Genomic DNA, 21,473 nt, shown 5'->3' on the forward strand with positions numbered 1-21,473 from the left:
TAAAAGATAGAAGCCTCGAAAGAGCATATTAGACGGTCTTACCTTCTAATAAAATTATCTTCTTCAAATTGAAATAAACCACACTTTCAAGCTTAAATTATGACATCTTACACTCCCCTACTGTAGCAGGGCCATTTTTTTCAAAGTTGTCCACTCCACTTTTTTTTGATTTGGCAATTTTTATGTGACTTCCACTCAGAATCTTTTAATCATAATAGGAGAAAAAAAGTGTCCCAAGTTTTTTTCCCATTCCGTTACCATTTTTTCATACATTTTGTATGGCGGTAACGGAATGGAAGGTTTGAAAAATGTATATATAATTTCTTTTCTCCTATCAGGATCGAAAAATTTCAGGACTCTGAGTATGAATCGCGTAAAAATACCCATGTTACAAAAAAGTGGGGTGGAGGGTGGACAACTTAGAAAAAAATGGCCCCGCAAAGACAATATTATAATTATCAACTATTAATAAACTTAAATATTCACAGCGCACAACTTTAAATACTGTCGCCATTTTAAGTACTTCCAGGGGCCTAGCCAATTCAATCACTGCCGTAAAAAATATAATAAATAAATATTATAAGGACATTCTTATACACAGATTGACTGAGGCCCACGGTAAGCTCAAGAAGGCTTATGTTGTGGGTACTCAGACAACGATATATATTATATAATATACAAATACATAGAAAACATCCATGACTCAGGAACAAATATCTGTGCTCATCATACAAATAAATGCCCTTACCAGGATTCGAACCCGGGACCGCGGCGTAGCAGGCAGGGTCACTACAGACTGCGCCAGACCGGTCGTCATAATATATGGGAATATTCTTAAATTTTTGTAGCATCTCGTATTCTTTTTTTATGTAGCGTTTTTTGACGAACCTACAACAAATTGTGGTATCTTGGCTAGACCTCTAGTCCCTCAAAGGATGTCAAAATTAATAAGTGACATATTGGCAGAGGGAGAATTCATTCTAAATTAAATTTAAGTACTCTAAAATAAAAGGTATTCGCAATGTTATATAAAATATCATATATGTGATACACGCGTTCAGTGTTTAGCTGTATTACCAATGTATCATCCTAAAAGCTGACCTTGTAAGTGCAGTCTAACTGCAGAAACTTAGGAATTAACTTCTATATAGTTAGGATGACTGAAGTAAATAAGGTATCAAGTAATTAACTATTCATGACAGCTTATAATTAAGCAGACATAAATAAATTATATTTTTGATTGATTGATTGATTGATTGATCAAGCGCTTCATTTGAAGTGCATTTCATTGTACTAACGGCACTATCCTAAAATCACAGACAGTCCTTGTTTCAATAACCATAATTGCACATTACATAGCAGTCGTCTTGACTTCAGGCTTGACTTTGTCGGGAGGCAGGAACCAAGCAGCCACTACGCTACCTGGAAGTTATAGTGTGAGAGTCAGCAACCATTTTTATCAGGTCATTAAATACATATATTTTCACATTAAAACATTATACAGTATATTTGTAAATCGTTATAAAATGCGAAAAATTTAATATTAAATTTAGATAAAACGTTAATTAAGGTATTCATTAAAGTGATCAGGTATTATGTAGTATAAAATAACGCAACTTATAATTATGTTAAAACCGAATTAAAATCATTTTAACGAGAACCTGATAATGGTAATTTTGCAAACTAACTTCACACTCCTTGACGCTTCATTACCTAGGTCAACACAAAGCGAGGCACGTGCGAGATAATTTCCTCAAGAGGCAAACGTGCTGTGTAGATGTACCTCTACGATGCCGGTTGCTCACCCAACTAAACGCGCGTGCTGCTTCGGCCGAGGCAAGTCTTGCGACGTGCCTCGCTCTATTTGGACCTGGCTATCAAGCTTTATTTTTGCACTTACTCAAGACCAGTAGAGACCAGAAGTAGAAGGTGATCTGGCAGTGGTGGAAGATGAGGTTTCCCACTAAGTTAATGCCGATGAACGTACTGCTCCTACCCACCATTATACTAAGGCAGGTCACCATTCCTCTGAAAGTATTTATAGCTTTGAATAACATTTGTCAGTCAGTGACTGATTTAGTACTAACAGATTTATTTGAATGGAAAATCAACACAAGTATATTTATAATAAAATTGTGGGATGTTATTAAAAAGGCACTGTCTTGCCCGCGATGCAAGTATATAGATTTTCTGAACACCTAGTCGCGTAGCACCTACTTAACTTTACTTACTATTAAATTCCCTCCCTATAAGTACTTATACTGAGAAAAAGATTCTGAAAACGACTATATCGCTATATTTGATTCCTCCAACCTTTGCCACTAAATTCCTAACTTACCTATACTGTGAGTAAAATATCTCTCATTTTGTCACATATTTATAAAATTACAATAAAAATTAAATATCATAATAAACAAAAGTACGCTTCGCTTACCTATAAGACGTCGGATAAAAATCCACAAAGAACGACGCTAGAATTCCCATCCCCAAGCATGTGCAAGTAAAAAGCACGAAGAAGAACACGCTAGAGACCGGCTCCGGCATGAGATTACAGCAGGCTCCACTCAAAGAGGATAAGGATAGGATGGTCAGCAGGACAGTCTTACGGTGGTTGGGGAGGTAAGAGATGATGAAGTTTAGGAAGGAGAAGGCGGATTGGGAGGCAATGAGCGTGAGAATCACGTTGTCTTCGATGTAGCCGAGACAGGCGTTTGGGGACTGGAAAAGAAAAAAAAACAGTAAAGATATTTATTTTTCTACTACAAAATAAAAATTATATACGTCCTACAGTGTACTTCTACCTAAGTTGTACCAAAAATCGGATTTAAAATCTAAATAACATGGCTCATAGGCATACGAGCGTGAATTAAGATAGGATAAAATTGCGACTAGGAGGCTAGTCACAATTCCCCACACCAAATTAATAATCCAGTTTTTATATAAGAAGTTAAATTACATACACACATTCAATTAATAATTTAAATTATGTACAAGAACGTGACCACACAAATCATAACAATCATGTAAACGATTTGTTTGTTAGTAATTGCCTGGAATCTTAGAAGCTCTGCACTTTTGATATTTGTTGCTCTTGGGTAACACAAAGTTTTTGTTTGTTATGAAAAAACAACTCATAATTTGGATCCGTTTATGACGAAATCTGTCATTATTATTTTAATCCCACACATTACTGAAATGAAAAGCATTAAACTTACAATTTCTACAGTACCAGCCGTAGAATTAGTGCTGTTATCCGCAACAGCCCGTGTAATGTTTCGATGTAAGATGAGTGTGCAGATATTATTGCCTTCCGCTGTTCCAGTTTCCATGGACAGCATTACCAGGTTGAAGATCTGTGGCAGCCATACGAGGAAGCTGTTGTTACTGAAATAAAAAGAAATGAGTTTAAATACAAAAAGTAATTTACATAAGAAAGAGTCACTTATTTAAGATAAATAAGAAAAAAAAACTGTAACGAAAATATGTAATTTGATTAGCAACTATTTCGTTTCCAAATGTCGTTTATGTCCGTGAGAAGATTAAACAGATTTGCCTAGTATAGATCAGTTCGATAGTTCGTTTCGAGTGAAAATGAGAGTTTGGCTCCCTGCCTATGGCGATTGTCCAAATTATATAATACACGTGTCTGAGATATTTTAGAAATGATGACTCTGTAAGTCAGCAGATTTAATACAAAAATTTAGTGGGACAGGAAAATTGTAATTAAAACTTATAAGGCACAGTAAAAATAAACTCTGAATTGCAAAGTTATTAAAGAATTTTCAGAATTTATAACGAACTAGCATCTGAAAACGATAATTTCGAAGATTGTGCTAGACAATGCATACATCAATGGTATTTGCATAGTTCAATAAATAAAGACTGTACAAATAGTCTGGAAGTCATACGGCATATGATCGGGCTCAAGGTTATATAACACGCCAAGTTTGGTTACAAATTCTCTGCAAGGGCTGGATAATTTTTGGTTTTGTGTCCCGTTGACCCCTTGTTTAGTCATGAGGCTACCACAAAGAGGACTATAGGGTAGCAACTAGAACAGGCGCGCGTCAATGAATAAATATATCGGTGACCATTGCATCGAACACAACACGGGTTACGTTATACACATGTGTAAAACCTGGTTCTCACGTGATGTACACCACGGCAACGATGTAGAAGAGCTGTAGCGTGCGCCACAGCAGCGGGGGGCGGAAGAGGGGCGCGCTCTGCTCATACATGGAGCGGAGGAGGGACATCTGCTTGCGGGATGTCTCCTCGCCTAATTCGAGGGCTTTAACCTGGAACGAGAATAATAGTTGTTCAGAATCAACATGAAATATGAAAGGCACGGATGGTCTTTTTTGATAAGTTCATCCTCAAGTTTTGCGAGTCATGCGCGTCATCCAGCACCATAAATAAGATCAACATCAAGGTCTACAATCTTTTTAGAGACAATATTATTTATTCCATTGCTGCTAAAACTGGAGAACCAATTTTGACATTATACCTAACGGTTATCAGAACATCGGAACACATAACGGTGAACAGTCAGCAGAAATGTCTCCCTAGAACAATGCTGTTGTAGTTTTAATTTTAACGATACCCCCATGAACGATATACCAAGAAAAATCGGTACAGACCATCTAAGCTAGCTTTACACATTGAAATAGTGAAATGAGAAAGTACCAATAGTAAAGATTATATTTTCACAGGAATTATTAATAGTGGCATTACATTATTTCCTTGCTTGCTTTCCGAGTTGATTTATTGTTATTTGTCAAATATGTTTCAAAATAATCTAAAGAATATTAAAAACTACCTGTATTAGTACAAAGAAGGGACATAAATGCTCGTACGTTTAAAATAAGAAATTATTGAAAACTCACATTGAAACTATCCTTAGCACACCTATGATTAACAGCATAAATGCTCTTCATGACATCCAAAGCGTCTTCCTTCCTGCCAATATTGGCCAGGAATTTGGGGCTCTCGTGGAAGAAGTAGATGGCCAAGCCACCGATGCCAGAGGGGATGGCCAGGACGATGATGAGGAGACGCCAGGGGGTGAAGACCACGTGGAGCCAGGTGAGTTCAGCTGCGAACTTGAGCTTCAGGGTAGGGTAGGTGAGGACTGTAAATGAGAAAAGAGTTTTGAGTGAAACAATTGATAAATAAAATATTGATATACATTCATAAAGGAATTGATACAATTTTCAGAAGCACTAACAACATAAATTACCTAATTAACATTATGAAATGTTAGAAATTACGCACAGTTCCAGCTGAATTGAAAAGAGAAGTTTTGATAAAGAGAAGGTGAAGTCAATTTGATCGAATCTGAACAGTGACTGAATGACCTTGTTTATAAGAAGAATCCATACTAGGGTATGCAAAAACCGGTTAACTTAAAAAACCGGTTAATAACCGAGACTTTTCCTTCGAAACCGGTTAACCGGTTATTAACCGGTTTTGAGGATTTTTAGTAAATGGCCGTACTACGCAATAATTACCATTATCTTTAAGAATTCTGATGTTGATGATATCGTAGCAGGTATTACTTGCACGATGAAGATGATTTTTATCCAGTTTTTGGAAATTTGGTAAATGCGGAAATTGCTAAAAAAGGCTTGTGTGGTTTGAATGTGATACGACAGTTGCGTTCTCTAGGTATGTCGCGAAGTAATGTTTAATGTTGCTACTTGTTGTAGGCAAGACAGGGGGCCGTGCTCGGGTGGAAGTAGCCTTGTTTCCTGGTTGTTGCTGGTCGTTAAAATCGGAGTCGTAATAAACGGATGTACTTTCATACTATCACATACAAAAACCAAATAAATACCTGTGCTTACGTCGTTGTAAGAGGTTGGACGTTAGGTCTATGCGGAGTCGTAATATACGAACCGGACTCTACTGTATTGTATAAAATTTGTAATTGAGTAGACTCGGGACTAATTTTTAAAATAAAATCATTACAGATAATAATGTTGTCAATGAAAAGTAATTAATAAATCTTTAATATTACAAAACATTAAATAATTACGTATTTTTGAACCTTTTAATGCCTAATTTTCCAAATTTTGAGAAATAAATACAGTTTCGGTTATTAACCGGTTAGAGACTATAAAAACCGGTTTTTAACAGAGACCAAAAAGTCTCGGTTAACCGGTTTTTCGGTTAACCGGTTAACCGGTTTGCACACCCTAATCCATACTAATATTATAAATGTCTGTGTCTGTTTGTTTGTCCGTCTTTCACGGCAACACGGAGCGACGAATTGACGTGATTTTTTAAGTGGAGATAGTTGAAGGGATGGAGAGTGACATAGGCTACTTTTTGTCTCTTTCTAACGCGAGCGAAGCCGCGGGCAAAAGCTAGTTATAAATAAAGATGTAAGACCTCATATGGTCTTAGTCTCCGATTATCGTCGTATATTACACACAACGATACAAGTAAAGGTACACAGATTTTCTGTTTTTACATACATACATACATATAATCACGCATGTATCCCATAAAGGGGTAGGCAGAACACATAAACTACTAAGTTTCAGTGCCACTCTTGGTAAAAAGGGGTTGAAAGAAATCCAAATTGTGACAATTATTTTTTGTTTTTCTAGATTGAATTTAAGGTCCTCTGTAGACTTGTTGATCTTTTTCAGAGAAATATTGTAAACAAATAAACTCACCAGCAGCAGCCGCAGGTGACAACAGCAGCAGACACGTCATCAGCAGCATGTATTTGTTGCGCACGCGTCGGGTGCATGACTCGCCCACCAGTGTGTACGTGGCCGAATTCGCAGCGCATGAACTGTAACAAAAATATGGAATTAAATGTTTACAATATTTTTCCCCTCACTAGCTCGGAAACAAGTGTTTTGTCCTTTAATACCAGCGGGCAAAAACGCATTTTATCCACTAGTGGGTAAAGTAATTTGACCTTGAATAAACTCAAGTTAACTGCTTTAAAATTGATAAAAGTAGGTGAATCTAGTAATAAAGATGATTTACCACCTGTGGAACTACTGGAAGCAGTGATAAACGCATTTTTTGCGTTGTAGTTTCCTCGCTATAGTGAGGGGAAAAGTTTTGTGTTACACTCGGGTGCAAATGTATTTTACTTCTCGTGTGTAAAAAAACTCGCAAGTTTGGGATCCTATTCTCGAACCACTCGCTTCGCTCGTGGTTCAACTATAGAATCCTTTCACTTGCTCGTTTTTCAATTCCACATTCGGCGTTAAAATACAACTTTGCCCCCTTGTATAACAAATAACAAATAACTATTTTCTTCGCTTAGTGGGAAGTAAAACTATGGAAACTGATTATGTGCGTGGGATGTCATGTGATTATTTAGGCAGGTACATACGAGTAATATTAAACATTGGCGTATACTGTAAACCGTGTTTGCGTGATTTGGCTCGCCACTGCCACATAATCAGTATAAATCTAGATTCGATATTTCAAAACTATTTGGCATAGTCCAACAACACCCGAATCATAAAAATAGTGTCAAAGAGGATCGAGTATATAGAGAGTTACTATCAAAGTAAAATGTGTAGTCACAGTGCATAGGCTGCCATGTCTCGACATAGGCTTAAACCTTTTGAACCTTAGTTTTTACAGTACAATTTGGCCTATATTTTTAATTTTATATGTTTTACAATTCTAGCCGAGAGTCAATCAAAAGTGTAGCGCCATCTAGGCGACCGTACATTCCTCTTGATGGTTCTGAGGTAATTTTTTTTAGACTCTGTCTATACGAAGTTATATACGTCCTTGGCCTAGTGTTCCTGCTGGTAAGTAAATATTGCAATGAGTTAAACCGACGTAGAATATTTTTTTTTTACTTTGTTTTGACAATGTTTTTTTTTTTGTATAAATAGGTAGACGTTTGACCACGATCACACCTGATGGTAAGTGATGATGCGGTCTACGGTGGAGCACGCTTACCTATGAAAGCAAATCTTTATAAACTAATGAACTGAAACACACATACGTCAATCTATTTCCCTTCCAGAAGCCATACAAACTACCGGGTAGCAATACCAAGGGGGTTACCATGACGTGCTAAAGCCGTTCAGTTTAGGTTGAGAGAGAGGGACGGAGCTATGTAACTGCTATAGCTGTGTCCCTTTCTCTCAACCTAAACTGAACGTCTTTAGTACGTCATGGTAACCCCCCAGCTCACGTAACATGCACTTGACACTGTACAAGGCCCATTGATCAGCAAAGCAATTAAAGGCCATATTAATATCCTAGTGAAACCAGCCTCGTGCATATTTATCACAATTTATCTATTTTTATAACAATGGATACTAAATTATATTTTGATGGCCGATTTAGGCGCACATTGGATAGGTTTATCGACGTGATAAAAGTGTGATAAATTTTATCACGTTGTTAAGTTATCGACCATCAATTCCGTATAACCAAAGGTATAACAGAGGATTTATTTGCTAGTTTTGTGGAATAAGTGCTGAAATATAGACTATTGTCTTGATGTATGTAGGTAAATAATAAATTAGAATTGTTTACAGAGTATAAGTATTTATGTATTCAAAATGTATGATAAACAATACGCATGACATAAACTACCATTTCACCACCATTAGTTAGGCGCAATTCATCTAATAGTGCGCTTCATCCGACTCTATACGTAGGACACAATCAGGACCTCTTGAACCACTTCTAATACTTATAAGCATACGGAGAAACTTGATCATCCCAAGGAACAGCCAGTTGGCGGACACGCTGGTGAGACATGACAGCACGAGGCCGCCAGCAGTGAGAGCACAGGTGAGAACCGACGGCCTTGCGTGTCGGACACACAGCAGGACTTTCGGAACCAATGTCAATACTCACACGGAAGCAAACGGAGACAGCCGGTTGGGGGGGACGCTAGTTAGACATGACAACATGAAGGCAGCCAGCAGTGAGAGCACAGGTGAGAACCGACGGCCTTGCGTGTCGGACACACAGCAGGACTCTCGGAACCAATGTTAATACTCACAAGCAGACGGAGAGGAACTTGACCATCCCAAGGAACAGTCAGTTGGGGGATACGCTGGTGAGACATAACAGCGAAGACCGCTAGCAGTGAGAGCACCAGTGAGAACCGACGGTCTTGCGTTAATACAATGTTAACAACTCACAAGCAAACGGAAGGAACTTGACCATCCCTAGGAACAGCCAGTTGGGGGACACGCTGGTGAGACATGACAACACGAAGGCGGCCAGCAGTGAGAGCACCAGTGAGAACCGGCGGCCTTGCGTGTCGGACACACAGCCCCATACGTATGACACTAACAGGATACCTGGAACCAACGGCAGTATTTTATTTTCTCAAATTTATTTTTTCCATTGATATCCGGATTGCTAAACGTTTTTAACATAGCGGTTCGAACTAACTTAAAATTTTTTAGAAAGGTTTTGGTACCTAGTATAGTAGTTTTATGTATCTTCCCCGTTCTTAAAGACTGAATTACTTATACTCCTCAATTCTTCTTTGCTCCGCCTGTTTATATGCTATCAGTAGAATCCCGCTCGTTAACCCTCGGTACAGAAGACAAGTAAGAAGATGAGATGGGCCGCGCATACTCATTGTTCACTACTTGACACGCAGAACCAGTTGGTTCGTTTTCCTATAGGTATTTGTCTGGAATTCTATATGGCACTGGTATTACTGAACTCAATATCCCTTGCCAGCAACTGCAAGGTTCAGGTCACAGCCATTAATTAAAGTTAAACAACTGTGTCCACAAAACAAAAGGTAACAATGTCAAGACTTACCCACAAAAGGTAATGAAGTCAAAATCCCCTTCTCAGCAACTGTCAGATTCAGGTCACATGCCGTAGCGACCACTAAACTGAACCCGAAAAGATCTATGCCGATGGCCAATAGGATCCACGCGCATGTGATCACCAGTAGAATGTTGTAGATGCCGTTGCCTGCAAACAATTTATAAAAATTATTATTTTATTTACAAAAAAGTCTAATCTGCTCTTTAGGGGAAAGCTTTTATTCAAATAATCGTATTAGGGTTGCAACAACGAAAATAGAGGGTTAACCCACCATCTTATATGGAATTTGACAGATGATAGCCCACTAACCCTGAGTTAAGTGATTGGTGCTATTGGGCCTTAGGTATTGTAGACCACGGAACTAACCAACCTCTGTGCTACGCGTGCTGGCAGCCTGGACGAAATGGATGCCGATGCCGCCGCTGCCTGCGCGCGTCTTTTTTTTAAAACTTTAAATGTACCTACAGATTCTTGCTGTCAATAGCTGGCGACAAATGTTTCGTTTGTATATCTTTTTGTAAATTATTATGTGTAAATTTAATCTTTATAATATTTATATTCCTATTTCTATTTCTGTGATTTTTCCGTGTGTGTTGTATACATAGTTGTATATACGCGTTATATTCATCTTTGGCGGCCCGACAGTTTAGGGCCACTTGCACTTTAACGAAAATGGAGGGCTAACCCGAGGCGGAATTTGACAGATGACAGCCCACTAACCCTGAGTTAAGTGGTTGGTGCAAGTGGGCCTTACAGGTATATTTAAACAAAGTGCAACGACTTTTGAAATAAGTGTTTCGTCTAAAACCATTATGACACATTTATTTCTTAGCTTTATAAATATAATAAAGTTCTTGAAATAATGTTAAACAAAGTCTGAACAATACCTCAAGAATGTAGCAACTGAAACTCTGAATCATAGATATGAAAATAAAAGTATTAATTTAGAACAATGCATTTAGCAGAAAAATATAATAATACGAGACATATTACATATTTATGCTTAAGTACCTACTCTTAGTTGCCATTTTTATTTATTGTATTTATGTATGTATGTATGTATGTATGTATGTATTATGTGTATGTAAGGTATATTTATTTATGTATTCGGTATATATGTATGTGTGTTTGTGTTGGTTTTCTCTATATTTTTTGTTCTTGCACTGCCTGTTAACTTTTGTTTCTGTTCCGTTTTTCCAGCTACCCTAAGGTTGTCTGGAAGAGATCGCTTTTTAGCGATAAGACCGCCTGTTGTTACCTAGTTATACTCTCACTAAACATTCTGTATACATATAACATGTAAAATGGTGCAATAAAGAATATTTACTTACTTACTTACTTACTTACTCTTAGCTCTTAGGTAGGGCCCCCCTCTTTCTTAGTGTTTCGCGAGCATAGCGTCGCGCGTCGGGCCAACTGACGCCGCGTCTTTTTCCATACAGTTGGCCCGACGCTAATGCGCTCGCGTGAGGCTGAGAGGGTTGCCCTTCGGTCGTGTTTTAATTTATCGCCACTCGTTTCAAACTTCCATTTTTCCGCACTTGCACTATGCTCAATCAGCGATCAGTCAAACATGCGTATACTTATACCATTTCATAATTATGCTAATCAGCGTTATGCTTATTAAATTTATCCCAAATTATCGTTATAACAAATCATAATTATTACGCACATTAAGATTAAGCGAAATACGCTGTAGTTATGCGTAATCATAGTGTGCGTTTTTAAAATATTGCGTAATATACACACGTTATGATTTTTATGAATCATATTAGGAGTATTAATATATTATGCCAATTAAATAATAGGTATAGACCCCTTTCTCTTTCTTTCCAATGTAAGGATGGGGTTTAAAGGTCCCATTTTTAGGTTGTTTGCTTTTATCGCTGAAACTATGCGTCCTAGCGACATGACTTATTCTACGATATTAAAGCTTAATAAATTTTCTTCAAGTTGTTAAAGTCAGTTTTTCAATACCTTGGATAATTTTCGAGATGTCCGCTTTTGAAACTCTGTTATAGACCATAAAAAGATAAGCTATCAAGGCGCCCTGATAGTTTTTTTTTTCTAATGATGTGTCACGCCATGGCCCGATTTTTGGATACGATATATATTTCGGATAAGTTTTTCATGAAATCGGCTTACGAAGATGTCTTTCAGTTACGCTTAATAAAAGTCACATGACTCGCAGGTCAATGAAAGTGTCGTAGAAACAATGCGTTTACAAGAAAGAAGACAATAGAGCGATTAACTTTTAGTTTGTTTATAAGTGACGTCTGTGGTTTGACCTAAAGCAAGATGGGGTAACAAACACTAGGGTAAGACTAACATTTGTAATGAATACTCATTCTGTTGCTTCAGATCGGAGTAAAATAAACGTTTCTCCAATCTTAGTTCAGCAATGGGCGATTGAAGGATAAACTAATGCCGATTTCTTACGTAAGGTAACCCACTTTAATAAACCCCCTTTCGGAAAAATTCTCGTATAAATGTAATAGCATTCAGCACTCACTATTGTCTTGCAGAAACTTTTTTCGCATATATTTGATTTGTATAATAGTTCTTCGAAGCAGTCACGTTTAGCAGAAACACCTTACGCAGAATATGCTTTGGCATAAATAATTTCGCAGATTATTATAATACCGAATCCTACTTTGGCATAATGTTGATGAGTATAATAGTCTTCTAGTCGAGTAGTACTTTCGCATATAAGTAATATTTATACATAATATTTAGGCGGCATAAAGTTGCAATTTGCTTTTTGACAGTGAGTCGGTTCTTTTGAGATGCAAGATACCTAACACTCCTCGCTTCGCTTCGCTCGTCGTCATACCTAACGGGACCTCTGGGGCTGTATTTCCTTTGCTATATGATTATTATGGTACATAAAATTATGCTTAATCAAAGTCGACCAAAATAATGTTTTGTAAAACAATATTCTGCCAAATGTATCGTATGCATGGTAGTAATAATGCCAACTAAGTTTTCTGCAAAATTACCATTCGACCGAAAGTGTTCCTGCAAAATATGTTATGCGAAGTGTGTTTCTGACCAAAATTTGGTTGCCAGATGAGGGTAACCTAGCATTTGGTTTACCTACACTATTCGATTTTACTTTATGAATACGCACGAAAGGCGTAATTCTTATGATTGGGATATGTATAATAGGTACCTATCTACCTAACAATTATTTGATCTTTCATATGTACTTAACACAATATCGCCAAATATAATAAATTCGACATTGTTTTATTGTTTCGAACCACGCATCACGCTGCGGCTTTGTGCCTGTATTTGCTCATCGTTGGAATTTAGTACGCCAGCGTAAGTAGAAGAAATATGTAACCAGTGTAACATGACCTTTATGGATTCACAGTAAATGTCAATGGAATATGATTTTTTAAATAAATAAATATACACAGATCAACTTAGCCCCAAACTAAGCAAAGCTTGTACTATGGGTGCTAAGCGACGATATACATACTTAAATAGATAAATACATACTTATATACATAGAAAACATCCATGACTCAGGAACAAATATCTGTGCTCATCACACAAACAAACACCGGGATCCGAACCCAGGACCGCGGCTCAGCAGGCGAACCTAACAATAGTCTTTTCTTTGACTGGAGCTTCCAATTCATAGTTCAAGCAAGCTTCTTTTATCAGTGCTGATCGTCGAAGAAGCCTGTTTCTTTAGCACTCTCAAATAATATGATTGGTACAACAAAGGTTAAAATCATTTGAATTGATTCCTTGTTTTTCTTATGTCTCTTCTCTCGTATACGATATCGATCTAATGAAGAGAAGGGCTTATAATGGTTACAATAGTCTAGACTATACTCGTGTCACCGATAGCGATAGGAAAATAATTCTACCTAGTTTAAAATAAAAATGAGCAACAGCTGAATAATCAATTTATATACTTGAATACTGCGAAATTATGTTTTATTTGTATTGCAAAATTATGGGCAAGTGACTTTTTGGAATACTTTTAAAGAAATCGAATCATGTTAGTATACATATAATTAATAATGAAAATTTTCAGCGTCAGCGATTGTACTCTTGAATATAGAGCCTGCACTGTTGTAGTCGCAGGTACCTACTAGGTATATTAGTTTACTTCAGGCATATCTAGGTAAACCAAACCAAGTCTAAATTCGCGACAAAAATGTACTGATCTATTATTAAATAAACTAATTAGTAGACAATGTGCCCACCATATTTTACAAATTACCTAGAAAAAAACGAATGCGAGCATATTCCAAGGTCAACACATTAAGACGCTACAGGAGGGGTCAATTCTCCATATAAACGCTCTCGACTATTTCCTCCCTGGTTTTTGAAGATGAGGAAATGATTTTTTCAACACAGATTATTATTATTTTCATCTGTGTAGGACCGTTTAGATTTTTTTGATATTCTTATTTTTTTTATCAAAAAATTCCAAAAACGGCGTTATTGATTATGGCGTAAAAATGGTGTGGTATTCTAAATTAGTAACAATTAGCCAAAAAAACTAAACGGGCCGACACAGATTATTTCATTGTTATACAGATTCTCAAATTTCGTTACGATTGTTTAAGTTTTGAAGGAGGAAACAGTCGAGAGAGGAACCTCGATTTTAATTTTAAAAAATTAATAAAATTAGATTTTTCCGCCATATATTTTAACTGAGTTGTTCTGAATAAACAATTTTTTTTGATAAATTTAGTTAATAACACTAGTATACAGGGTGATAAATAACTAGGACATAAAAAAGAATTAGATAACTTTTACTTAAAATTGAAATATTTTTTTTATCCATACAAAATAATTTAACTAAAATTTGCAAACACACAATTGATTGTCATCGCAAACGTTTACAGTACATTGCTGCTGGGAAATTTTTCAAAAAATCATTATGGGGTGAAAATTTTTCCTTAATTAATGATAACAATATTGAATTATATGCCTGGTTTAATTTATCGCCCTTATTAGGTTTACGCGCTGTATTTATCCAAAATTACTAATTTGCAAGGGGGGGCTTCTTTCCGTTTTTGCTCCTGTAGCGTCTTAGTCTTATGCAGGCATGTTTAGGTAAGGCCGGCTGTAACTTTTTTATTTCTAAGAATTAACATATCGAAGACGACAAAAATTCTAAGAAAAGATCGCAATTTCAGTACCGTACTGTTCAAACAGTCTTTTCCAAGAATTCTTACATGAGGACAATAATGAAGAAAACTACTGATCCAAGAAAAGTGTATTCTGATATCAAAATGAAAGGAGGCATTATGTACTATCAGCTGCAAAAGTCCATGGAGATATATGAATGAATTCATCGATAAATTCGCCGGCACTTTTGCTGATGGTACTTTACGAATTACACATAGGTACATAGTAACTATTATGTGTAATAAATACTAGTATGTTGTTTATAAATAACAGAAGAATGACAACTATACATATACATTAAACTCACGCTAGTATTCCCAAAATGGTAGGCAAAGCACTTAACTACTTAAGTTTCAGTGCAACTTAGCAATTAAGGGCTTAAAAGAAAACGAAATTGTGATTGCACAATTGAACCCATATCCTATAGTCGACTTCTATCGCTAACATAGCTACTTTATAATATAATTTGGGTACCTATGTGACTGAAGAATCATTACTTATACTTATCTCTGCCTTGATTTGCTGCTGTGTATATTATGTTATGTATGTATGTATGTATGTGTGTATGCATTTGTGTATGTATTAATATATGTACATGTTTGTGTGTGATATTTTTTTTTTTTACTTTTGGTGTATATAATTATTTAACTTAGTGTATATGTAATTTTCCTATTCCTTTAATTATTTCTTGCACTACCATTTTCAAAATGTCTATTCTTTATTTCCTGCTACCCTAAGGTTGTCTGGTAGAGATCTGGTAGAGATCGCTTACAGCGATAAGACCGCCTGTTGCTACCTATATGTTTAATGTCTGCTATTTGTAATCTGTTATCCTTGTGGTGTAATAAAGAATATTTACTTACTTATAACATGTGTGCGATGCCGCCCCACCCCATTATATCAAAGATAAGTATTTGATCACTATTAGGACCGAACTCTGTTCGGTCTTCGTTGTATTTTGTTCGTGACATACTTATTTTCTCTGTGTGTTTGTATGTATAAAAACTTTTTAATAAAAAATAAAACCGCCTTCAAAAATAAGCGCGTTACAAAACAAGGAGAAAATAAAAAGCAAAAAATAATAGTGGTTTCTATTGATATTATATGTATCAGTCCGAATATATGTACAGTAGTGAAAGAATTATCCTTTAACTCCTAACCATTGAGGAGTTGACCTTCCATCATCAGCTCAGCCACATAAAATTATTACCATCAGGCGTAAATACTGGTGTACTTTTGAAAAATACACTAAAACATTACATGTGCCTATAACATTTGAAGAGTTCCCTCGATTTCTCCAAGATCCCATCATCAGACCCCGATTTGGTGCCAATGGGACCACCTCGGAGTTATACCTGATCGATTTAAAAAAAATTTTGAAAATCGGTCCATGATTCTCGGAGATATCGAGTAACATATATACAAAAAAAAAAACATTCAGTCGAATTGAGAACCTCCTCCTTTTTTTGAAGTCGGTTAAAAATGACTAAGTAAACGGATTTCTGGTGGGTTTCACCCTAAAAGTCGCTGAACAAATGTTGGTCAGTTTAAGGAGTATAGCCAGGCCTACGTCACTCGCTCGCGGTCGCGCGTTACGTACCTAGTAGTACCTACTCAGTTGCCTCGAGGTAACAAGTGCCCGAGAGGCGCCACGCGCCCGCCTGTGTAGTCGCGTGGCACGTACACCTACTATTCTTCTGAGTATTACGTGGGTAGGTAGTAACACATTCTCATTAGTATTAGTTAAATAAAGCGTAGGTATTTTTCGTTTTGCGGGCAATTGAAGGATCAGTTACGTTAGTAACTTATTAATAATCTGTGGTATACCTAGCCTACAGTTTACTGTTTTGCTTTTGGGCCCACCCGATATATTTACATATTTAGGTATATTGTTGGATATGGGGCAAGCGTTACGTAACACGAAAGTCAAGTTCAAGTTTCGATTGCGAGGCCCCAGACTGGATGGCGTCTGTACAAAGTCGAGCGAGAAAGTAGCACCATACAAATCGAAAAAAAAAAAAAACTTTGAAAGGCTTAATCTCGTAAACTATTGGATCTAAAGAAGCAACTTTAGTATTCATATTGTAGCAAATTTAGTCTTCTTTAAAAATGTTTGAAGAAAAGTATTTTACTAGTCCTTTAGGGTTATAAGGCTGAAAAAAAAATATTTTCTCGGTTTTTTTCGATTTTTGGCAAAGTTGCGTTCGGCGCTCGAGGTCACAAACTTGGATTATTCATTAGGCCAACATCAACAAGTCTGCAAAAAATCAGAACTACCGGATTTGACGCATACTGCCCTATACTTTCAGGTGACAAAGTCACTGTACTAATACTGAGCGCGAGCGCTTTTTTGACTGATAGAATTTGAGGATACGATGTCTTGATTTTTTTTTTTGAGCTTGAACTTTGAAGATTTCCCATCGAAATGCTCAAAATTGACATGCAAGTTTCCATTGAGAACATTCTCTTTAAGTTTAGGATATAGAATAGAATAGAATTAATTCGTGAGCACAGTCAGGACTAATCACACAAAAAACAGTTCAAAGTACAATGTAGATGCAATTGTATAGATGTTGTAAATTTCTACAATTCAATGCATCAAATACCTAGTTAAATATGACAGCTGGAACAAATCAGGCCAATTGGCATGTTTTACTACATGTTTGTGGTTTCGATACTTCTTATCGAATAATTTCTGTGGCCGACAGAAAAATACTTCATCATGCCTTGTTTATGTATGTGTATGGTGATTTGGTTGGATTAGGTTTTTTCGAAATCCATGCCTACTTTTATTTTTATTATAATATTATAAAAATTAAATGGGAAAGTGTGTGTGTCTGTTTGTTTGTCTGTCTTTCACGGCAAAACGGAGCGACGAATTGATGTGATTTTTTAAATGGAGGTAGTAGAAGGGATGGATAGTGACAAAGGCTACTTTTTGCCTCTTTCTAACCCCCACTTCCCTAAAATTGGGAATGGAAGTTTGTATGGAGCACTCCGCAATATTCGAATTTACCGACGTTCCTAAAAACGAGTTTGCAGACTTCTAAACACCTAGTTGCAGGTGTCCATAGGCTACGATGACTGCTTGTCATTGTAGAAGCACTATGTTTGCCGCGGCGGTATGAAAAATCTCCACACAGACATATCATCATCATTCACTCGCCCTTATCGCAGTCACTTGGGGTCGGTGCAGCGTCTTCCTCTTCCATACAACTCTATCACCCGTCATCTCATCACTAACTTGCTTTCGTTTGATAAATCATGTCTCACACAGTCCATCCAAAGTACGCATAAATTCTAAAGAATGTTGATATTCTCCGACGGGACGCTTCTAGAACTTTCGACGGCATCAAAACAGATCGGTTAAGCAATTTGCGTTATGGCCGTAAGACGAATGAGACCGATGTGTACAATCAACGAATCTAAATATACTAGTACTTCCCGAACACAAGCATGCACATTGCAATTAGAATCTGTACATCTTGTCTATTCTTGAAATTTCGGGAACCCTTGCAGTTTTTATGCTATAATTAACAATGTAAGTATAGGTAGGTACAAGTTCCAGGACATTCTCAAAATTTCTGGAAATGCAAATCGTTTTGCGCATAAGGAGAAAGGAAAAGGAGGGATTAGGTCGTGGAGTTCTTGAGCGCACTCCCCAGAATGTATCCAACATTTGCAATTTTGGAAACTTCTCTCCAGTGCATTGTACTCCCCTTGAGAAAGACCTTTTAACTACACCGAAGCTTTTTCGTTCTTCTCTATGTGCTGGATAATGGAGCCCATGAATAAGTAGAGTTTTGAATCCTTATTGCTCCAAACACATGAAACTGCTTCAATTTTAGTGTCACTTTTAGCAATGAATATTGCAGTGTTAGGTTGCTAGCCAATCGCCCACACCACAACTGAGTCCGAATATCCTGCTTCAGTCTTTCATTGTTTATTTGGCGAAAACATGTGACGATCATACGAGTAGAGATAATTAAAAGATTGAAGACCGATGGCCGTTGGACTTATAATTCTATCTGTAGTGCCAATTTAAGAGTTTTAACTCAAAACTTGTCAAAAATCGATGAAAACCGTGTGGAGCCCCAAGGGCTTTGCGCTCATCTTTCGAATACGATGTTTAGCATAATTACATTGATACTCAAGATACTTTCTTATAACCACAATCGCTTTTCAGAACTTTGTAAAGCAATGATCTACCTACTACATGAGAGGTGACTTAACGACAAACGTCGTGTACCTATTATGGCAACAGTTTATTTGAAAAATCTGTACCTATACATAAGTATATGAGTTGCGTAGGGACAATGAGAAATTCTTATATTATATAGTTAGTCCCCAAAAATGTTTATGAAACCTTTGAAATGCCAAAACTTTCAAGACCTGTCCTAGTCTTTTTGAACAGATTTTTTATTTATTTATTAAAAAATATTTTATAAACATCGCAATGTCAACATCATCTAACTTACCCGTCTTGTCCAATGCATCCTCAAACGGAGTGACCTCCGTCTTCCGGTTCTCGTTCATCCCGCGTCCTGGGTTCAAATATGTGCGACGCGGCACCGCACGCGATCACGGCAACACTGAAACTGTACTGAAAGAAAGCGGAGCGTTTTCAAAGTCATCGAGGCGTAGCGTACAATGGGGGGAAGAAACGATCTAAAGTTTTGAGAGTAAGTTTGGTCACATACGAAAGCCCGATAGCAGGGGAGACTGAGCTGAGTTGTGACAGAGGTGAGTTGTAAGAAAGTCGATTTTTGGGAATTTATTAACTCAATTAGCAAGTTCGCAATAGCGCTCGTTTGCCAGCTTAAAACTTAAATTAAAAAACCAGCGCACTTGCCACCTTGCTAATAGTTATTAAGTTCCCAAAAATCTACATTGTCACAACTCTCCCTGTCACAACTAACCTTGGTTTCCCCTACTTTAAACTTAATAAAAGGGCTTATTATGTTTGCCTTTTTTATTTAATTATGAGCATTTGAAAATGGCATGCGTCGGTGCAATCTGCATACAAGTGCGTGTCAAAAGTGCATAGCCGAATGAACAAAAGCTCCCAAAACGAAGCGTTCGCTCTCGCGTATTGGCGCGACAGAGGCAGACTACCTTTCGCGGCGTTTCGTTTTCGTTTCGCGTCGCAGAAATGCCATTCGGCTACGGCAACAGGTGGTAAAGGTAGTCTGGCTTTTGCCACGCCAATACGCAAGAGCGATAGAGATAGATATCTACGAGCGTTTCGTTTCGTGAGCATTTCGTGAGCGTTTGTGCCATTCGGCTACGTACCTCGGTATCACGGATGTCTAGAGGGTATACTTTCCTTAATATCTAAAGGAATATCCTAAAATAATTCATTGCAAAACCTTATTTTATAACTAAAATACATTGATAAACACTTGTTATCATGTACCTACGTATCGTTTTCATTTTAGTTGAGTAAGTAGGTATATTAAAAAAAAAACAACAAATAAACTGAAGTCGCACAAACACAACCTAACCGATATAAAAAAAACATAAAGTTGAATTTAAGTTGAAATAATTGAAAGTTCTGCTCATCTCACTTAAAATAGACGATAACGTAAGGCCGTTTTCACATTATCCGATCCGATATCGGATGTAGGAAGGATGTAAAATGTAAGATTTATGCGCTTCCAGGTCTTCATTTATGTATTTAATAGATCACTATTACTAAAAAACTATATAAAACGCAAAAATTGCGGATTTAATGCCGATGGCACTCTCCTACAACAGTTTTTGTCCGAGGCACCATGGAACTGCCGATATCGGCAGGACGCTTCCGACATTTTTTGGCATGCCGGACCCCCTGCCAGTTGTCGGCCGATAATATTTGTTTGTGTGCGTATATAATGTATGTATACGTTTGTAGTAGTGTGCGTGACAAAAATGACGTCTATTAAACAGCTGCTAATGATCGAAATTCAAATTAGTTAACAATTTCCATTGAAAAAAAAAAGGTTGTAATGCATCGGTCCGAATTGCGGATACTAGTTTTTTCATCTTTTAGTTGAATGTAAAATTATTTATTTTGCCTGACACTCTGAGTATTTTTTATGCTCGTTATTTTAATTTTACAATATAATATTTAGGATATAGTGCTTATAATTATTAAATATAAAACATTTTTTAAATATTTTTTGATACAAAATCATACTTCATTGATTTGGAACAATGCGTTTTATCGGACCGACATCCGACACTGTCGGAATCGTTTATCGGATGTAGGATGTGGGTCCGACATCCGATATCGGATCGGATAATGTGAAAACGGCCTAAAGCCTCCTCCCCAAAAAACGTTAAAATAAAATTACTAATGATAACCTACCTTAACAGAACCAATACAGTGTAGTACAATTACAATATAGTAGTCGTAATTTAATTCCTTTGAACTGAACACGCCTGAATGACTAGAAGCACATGATATCACTAACAAAAAACATAGTAAACAAAACACTAGAAGGTTCAAAATAATACTGTCATTCTAGATATTGCCGGTAGTA

The 21,473-nt window shown here is 36.9% G+C and overlaps 1 protein-coding gene across 1 annotated transcript; it reads right to left on the bottom strand.

The window, feature by feature from the left end:
- Window positions 1-700: 700 nt before the first annotated feature.
- Window positions 701-19,553, bottom strand: LOC125242233 (putative transporter svop-1). Its single transcript, XM_048150968.1, has 10 exons — window positions 19,428-19,553; window positions 9,781-9,939; window positions 9,137-9,305; window positions 6,681-6,802; window positions 4,887-5,131; window positions 4,150-4,298; window positions 3,216-3,384; window positions 2,435-2,718; window positions 1,901-2,028; window positions 701-1,422 (listed from the first exon to the last, which is right to left on the bottom strand). The coding sequence occupies exons 1-10, from the start codon at window positions 19,483-19,485 to the stop codon at window positions 1,352-1,354; spliced, it is 1,554 nt and encodes a 517-aa protein (XP_048006925.1). The 5' UTR covers window positions 19,486-19,553; the 3' UTR covers window positions 701-1,351.
- Window positions 19,554-21,473: the final 1,920 nt, after the last annotated feature.

The sequence above is a fragment of the Leguminivora glycinivorella genome, chromosome 2 (assembly GCF_023078275.1).
Source record: "Leguminivora glycinivorella isolate SPB_JAAS2020 chromosome 2, LegGlyc_1.1, whole genome shotgun sequence".
NCBI classification, from domain to species: domain Eukaryota; kingdom Metazoa; phylum Arthropoda; class Insecta; order Lepidoptera; family Tortricidae; genus Leguminivora; species Leguminivora glycinivorella.

Bases quoted from the DNA above. Each gene is read 5' to 3' on its own strand.
- LOC125242233 (XM_048150968.1), bottom strand. From the start codon at position 19,485: ATGAACGAGAACCGGAAGACGGAGGTCACTCCGTTTGAGGATGCATTG. The intron at 9,306-9,780 runs GTAAGTCTTGAC...CGTTGGTTCCAG, and splicing joins GACTTCATTACCTTTTGTGG to GTATCCTGTTAGTGTCATAC. The intron at 2,029-2,434 runs GTAAGCGAAGCG...AAATACTTTCAG, and splicing joins TTTTATCCGACGTCTTATAG to AGGAATGGTGACCTGCCTTA.